The following is a 6,363-nucleotide window of genomic DNA, read 5'->3' on the forward strand; positions in this document are numbered from 1 at the left end:
TCTTGCAGCCATCCAAAGGTGGACGGGGTCAGGATGTTTCCCTGAACAAAGGCACTTTCGTTTAACATTCAGGCAGAGAGGCAGGGTTCCCTGAGGCAGGCCATTGTGTATAGACAGTATCCTTTTAGTGAACAAAAGCAACGGAAAGCAAAGGTTAAAGTAAAAGAAGCAGATCCAACATGTAGTCAGATTTGGCTCTTCACTGTTATACCTGTCTTATGTCCACTGTACAACCCCAATGTCTGGCACTTAGTAGGTGCTCAATCAGTGCGTGTGTTGATTGATGAAAAACATTGTGCTTTTCAGTCCTGCTAAAGACAGGGGCCCTTTCTAACTCAAAAGGTCCCAGGGGACCAGCAGGGAATCTCAGCCTAGAGGCCAGCAGTGACTAAAGGGACAGGCTGAAAGGGACTCAGGCTACTGAGTGACCAGGTGGCCAGTGGACCCTGAACACATGGGGGGCACTGGGCTGCATGTGGGGATTGAGCTGCCCTGCCTAGGAGAGAGATGGGGCCAAGGGTTCTGGAGAGACATCCCTCATGGGCCCTGCCTGGTGCCAGCACAGGCCTGGTCCCTCTGATACCCCTCTCTGCCAGGGCATGAGCTGGGTTGGCATCTCAGTGGTGATGCCCTGCTGGAACCCCAGGGTGCTCAGGGTGTCCTGGGTGGGAAGGATATGAGGAAGGGGTCAGCTCAGATCAGTGTGCTCTGGAGGGGACAGGAGTTGGTGGACTCTGAGAACTCGTGGTGGTGAGCAGGGATGGACCAGAGGCAGCCTGGGGACTGGAGGCAGAGCTGGTCCGTGAGCTCCGAGGAGGGCTGGGAGGACACTCAGCCTAGGTGAGAATGAGGAGCTTCTCACGAGACCCACCCCTGCTCTGCGCCGGCTTCCCTGGCTGTGGGAGAGAAACGTCTGCTCAGGAAGGCGCCTCTCCTCCCCAGTGGTGGGGCTTTGTCCTGGAGCTGCAGCCCCAGGCTGTGCCTGCTTGGTGTCCAGGACCCATGGTGTGATCCCCTCCTCTCCGCCATGTAACACAGGGCGAGGAGCCAAGAAGCTCACCCTGAGCCCCAGGACCAGAGAGGTTCATGTTTTCTCCTGATGGTGCTCAGCTTCAGCCCTGGCAGGAGGGCAGGCCCTGAAAGAGAGGTGTGGGTATGCAGGACCTGGGTAACAGCTTTGCATGGGATTTATAGGAAGAGATGGTGGGAGGGGGAAGAGGTGGAAGCAGAAAACTGCAAAATTTTGTCGTTGGCTTTCGAAACATAGAGTGGGTGCCTATGAAGAAGGGTCAATGAGTAAACGAGAAGCCAGCCCTTCCTGCTCAGCTGAGAGACATTTATTCAGCTGCTGATACCCCAAACCCCACAGTGTGATTCTGGATCAGCTCCAGGGAAGAAGGTCTGGTTCCACAGTCAGCGGCGTTTCATGGTTTTCTTTATCCAGGGCAGGAAACTTGAGACTTTGGTGCAGGCCCGTGGAGGTGACCCATTTTTTTGTCCATAGGAGACAATGCCTTGGGCCACATTGTTACACACCAGAGGGCCTCCGGAGTCCCCCTGAGGACAGAGAAGGGGAAGCACTGAGCCAGGTCTCCTCCTGGTCCTGCCTTCCTGCCGTCCCAAGCCCCCTCTCGGGGGAGGCCAGCTTGCATGGCCTCCATAGGAGATCAAAGGGCAGGGCAGGCCCCCGTGGTCCCCTGGGCTGCCAAACCCTGACCCTGGACATTGTCACTGCTTCACTTCACCAGGTGACAGCACCCTCTCCTCCCCCACGTCTCAGATCCTTTCTCTATCAAGACGCTGTGGGACTGTTGGCTCCAAACTGCTGTTCAAGGACATGGAAGCAGGCTGGTGGGCTGACATCAACCCACCAATGAGCTCAGCAGGGAGGATGAGCTCATTAAGCCAGGTGGGTTCCAGTTCTGAGGAGGCACCTGGTTTTAACTACCACACACTCAGGAAGCCCAGTTTTCTAACACCTGTGCCTCAGTGTGTTGCAAATTCCCCCTTTGAAGGAGCACCAGGTTTAGATTCACCATAGGTCTTTTGTAGGCTTGCAGGGGCCCTAGGCACTCCGAGATCCGGCTGGTCCCCCTTCTCTTCCTGGAGAGAAAGGTCCCAGCTTAGAGGGTGGGGCAGTTTCCACACTGTTTGGGTCCCCTGGTCCCAGATCTTCTGCAAACACGTGTCTCCCCAGAGCCAGGCAAGGTAGGTGGTCATTCTCACCTTAAAGGAAGCTTTGTTTTCCTTTGGGTCCCCCACACACAGCTGAATGGCATTGTTGTAATAATTGTGTAAGTGGGATGCACACTTTTGATCTTCCTGTATGGTCAGCTTTACCTCCTGCAGTGTGTCTGAGTACGTGCCCATAGCGACCTGCCCCCAGCCGGCTACACTGCACGCCTTTCCTGGCTTCACCCGGGCCTTGCCCCTGGGCAGGCTGAGGGGTCTCACGGCTGCAGTCTGCTTGGCCTTTCTCTCCAGCTGATGGGAAGAGACAAGAGAGTCCAGCTCAGCCAGTGGTCCCTGGGCCTGGACATGGCAATGTTGCTGCAGTGTCTTCCCTCTCACCTGAGCCACAGGGACTGGTCAGGCAGCCAGATGGGAGGGAGGAAAGGGATGCGTGGCAGTGGGAGGGGAAATGATCTGTTTCCAGGAGGGCAGGAGAAGCAAGGAGGTTTACCTTTAGTAACATGATGTCATTGGAGTAGTTCTTAGGATTATAGTCTGGGTGGGGGATGGCTTTTCTCACCGGGATGACCTGCTGGGTCCTCTCCCGATCCTTGACGTTGTGGGCCCCCAGGGTGACTTTGACTGAGCTGCACAGAGAGCAGAGCAGGAGGTGGAGTCACAGGAGATACAGCCCAGGAGCCGTGAAGGGCAGGTGACACCAGGGCAGGGCTGCAGCTGAGGGGAAATGCAGGCAACAGGAGGGCCCCGGGGGCTGAACTGTCTGTGCCCTCTGTTTCTTGGCAGCCAAGGTCGGATTCTGGAGCCATTGGTAAGGGCACAGTGGTTCCCGATTGTCAGCCCCAGGAAAACATGTGAAATTGCATTAGTTTGCATTCTGATACCAAGGCAGGCCCTATCTCTAGTCTCTCTTACTTCAGCAATGCCTCTGGCACTGACCTGCACCTCCCCCTGCCCTCTTTCTCACCCTCTCAGGAGCCCTCCCAGCTCATGTGTTCCCAGGAGCCTGGTTGCTTCCAGAGAAAAAGGCAGGGCTCCCTGCGAGGGGTTTTCAAGAGGGTGCGGGCTACTTGCGGCTCCTCACCTTCCCCAGCAGTGAGCGGCTGTCAGCACAAAGTCCTCTCGAATCAGGAACCCACCGCACCTTTTTTGGTCACCCTGGTCCCAGATCTGAAGAAAGGCCATGTAGGGGCGGGAGTGGGGCTTGGCCTCATGGCCCCCGATGATCTCCCCTGAAGGAAAAGACTGTTCTGCTTGTGTGCAACCACTGACTGCACCTGGCAGGCATCGGCTTGATGCTCAGAACTGCTGGGCACTGCAGGTCCAGCCTGCCCTGAGGTTGGGGGTGTGAGGGGCCTCAACATCCTCTTCTAGAAAAGGGAAGAGCAGCAGTCTGGGTCTGTGAGACTGTCTTCCACACATAGTTGGAGGTGAGCATACCTGTCTTAGGTACAACAAGGTCCTAGAGGCTTCTGAACATTCCTCTCCTGACTATGCTTTGTTTCAATGAGTTTCTAAGGGCCCTGTCATCCCGTGATGTCTAGGATAGCCTTGCTTCCCAGTGCTCAGGACTTTAGAGTAGGGATCTAGATGTCATCATAGCCTATTTCCCAGGGCCTGACATGTAGTAAGTGCCCAATAAATATTTGTTGGCTACATGAAGGAATGACCACACCCCTGTCCACCCCCCACCGACACAGGCACAAAATGGGCCTCTGGAAAGGGGTTGTTGGTAGGGCCAATGCTGGTGGGGTTCTGGAAAAGAGAGAAGTTCTGGTCTGCCCAACAGTGGCTTCATCCTCGAAAGAGGGGAGCCACTAATGGCTTAGGAAGAAAAACAGATTAAAGACCTAAATGTAAGGCCAGAAACAATCAAACTCTTAGAGGAAAACATAGGCAGAACACTCTATGACATATATCACAGCAAGATCCTTTTGGACCCACCTCCTAGAGAAATGGAAATAAAAACAAAAATAAACAAATGAGACCTAATGAAACTTAAAATCTTCTACACAGCAAAGGAAACCATAAACAAGACCAAAAGAATGGGAGAAAATATTTGCAAATGAAGCAACTGACAAAGGATTAATCTCCAAAATTTACAAGCAGCTCATGCAGCTCAATAACAAAAAAACAAACAACCCAATCAAAAAATGGGCAGAAGACATAAATAGACATTTCTCCAAAGAAGATATACAGATTGCCAACAAACATATGAAAGAATGCTCAACATCATTAATCATTAGAGAAATGCAAATCCAAACTACAATGAGATGTCATCTCACACCGGTCAGAATGGCCATCATCAAAAAATCTACAAACAATAAATGCTGGAGAGAATGTGGAGAAAAGGCAACCCTCTCGCACTGTTGGTGGGAATGTAAATTGATACAGCCACTATGGAGAACAGTATGGAGGTTCCTTATAAAACTACAAATAGAACTACCATACGACCCAGCAATCCCACTCCTGGGCATATACCCTGAGAAAAACCATAATTCAAATGAGTCATGTACGACAATGTTCATTGCAGCTCTATTTACAATAGCCAGGATATGGAAGCAACCTAAGTGTCCATCAACAGATGAATGGATAAAGAAGATGTGGCACATATATACAATGGAATATTACTCAGCCATAAAAAGAAATGAAATTGAGTTATTTGTAGTGAGGTGGATGAACCTAGAGTGTGTCATACAGAGTGAAATTAGTCAGAAAGAGAAAAACAAATACCGTATGCTAACACATATATATGGAATCTAAGAAAAAAAAAGGTCATGAAGAACCTAGGGGTAAGACGGGAATAAAGACACAGACCTACTAGAGGATGGACTTGAGGATATGGGGAGGGGTAAGGGTAAGCTGTGACAAAGCAAGAGAGTGGCATGGACATATATATACTACCAAACATAAAATAGATAGCTAGTGGGAAGCAGCCGCATAGCACAGGGAGATCAGCTCGGTGCTTTGTGACCACCTAGAGGGGTGGGATAGGGAGGGTGGGATAGGGAGGGTGGGAGGGAGGGAGACACAAGAGGGAAGAGATATAGGAACATATGTATATGTATAACTGATCCACTTTGTTATAAAGCAGAAACTAACACACCATTGTAAAGCAATTATACTCCAATAAAGATATTTTTTAAAAAAAGAAAAGAAAAGAAAAGCAGAGGTGGGGAAGGACTGAGGAGCCTGGGGACTGAGCAAAGGCAACAGCACCAACTCCGAGGTCTGCTGAGCAGTTGCTGAGGGAGCACCTGTCTCATCCTAGACGCAGAAGCCAGACCCACTCTGCCCTCTTCAGGGGAATTGATTATTTTCTCTTTTCCAGTTTCCGACCCTCTGCCATCACTTCTAGGAAAGTTCGACTTTCCACACAGCAAAGGTAGGGCTGGAGGAGGGGATAGTACCCACTGGCTTTTCTTGAGAACAACCTTTTCTCTGTCACTCCTGCTGGTGGAGTATCCAGCATCATACTTGGGGATATGAGGTGGGACGGGAGCTGGTGTTCAGAATGTTCCCAGTGGATAGATGGATCAGGGATGTGCAGAAGGGGCAGGTGATCGGTGCCAACTGGGGTAAGAGGTTGGGCCTCTGAGGGTGGGAATGGTCACTCACCTGCCTTTGCCCTGGGGGGCAGTAAAAAGGCCAACAGGAGCAGGAACAGGAGTGGCTGCATCTTCCCAGGAAGGCTGCCCAGGTCGGAGCTGCTGGTGCTTCCTCCTTGCTCTCTTTTTAGCCCCCCAGGAGAGGAAGGAGGTGCAAGTGGGCTCAGTGACCTCTTGTTCCCCTCTGGTTTTGTGATGCTTCATCCTAGAAGGCTTCCTATGAAAGCTGCCTCGCCCCCACTCCGTCTACCTGACAACGTTCTCTGGGTGATTGTGTGAGAAACATGTAGTGACCACATGGGCACCCACAGATGATGACTCAGAGCAGACCATTTGTTCCAGCCTAGAGCAGGAACCCAAGAATACAGGGCGGGGACTGTAGGATGTGGTATCGACCAGTAAAGGTCCTGGAGCCCAGAAACCTGAGTCCTCAGTGGTTGAACCACCAAGGGCTCATTTCCATGTTGCTAAGTCCACAGGATGATTTATTTAGCAGATGTGAGTTTAGGCTCTTCTCTATGCTATGACCAAACATAGTGCACATGTGTCTCTTTCCCTTAGAGAG

General features: G+C 51.5%; 1 protein-coding gene across 1 annotated transcript; it reads right to left on the reverse strand.

The window, feature by feature from the left end:
• Positions 1 to 1,413: 1,413 nt before the first annotated feature.
• Positions 1,414 to 6,002, reverse strand: LOC307049449 (granzyme B-like; the record flags this gene model as incomplete). Its single annotated transcript, XM_079699027.1, is given in 6 exon segments — positions 1,414 to 1,557; positions 2,227 to 2,484; positions 2,684 to 2,819; positions 3,275 to 3,422; positions 5,809 to 5,896; positions 5,898 to 6,002. Coding segments are annotated over 6 exon segments (879 nt in total).
• Positions 6,003 to 6,363: the final 361 nt, after the last annotated feature.

This window comes from Hyperoodon ampullatus (assembly GCF_949752795.1).
Source record: "Hyperoodon ampullatus genome assembly, chromosome: 3".
NCBI classification, from domain to species: Eukaryota; Metazoa; Chordata; class Mammalia; order Artiodactyla; family Ziphiidae; genus Hyperoodon; species Hyperoodon ampullatus.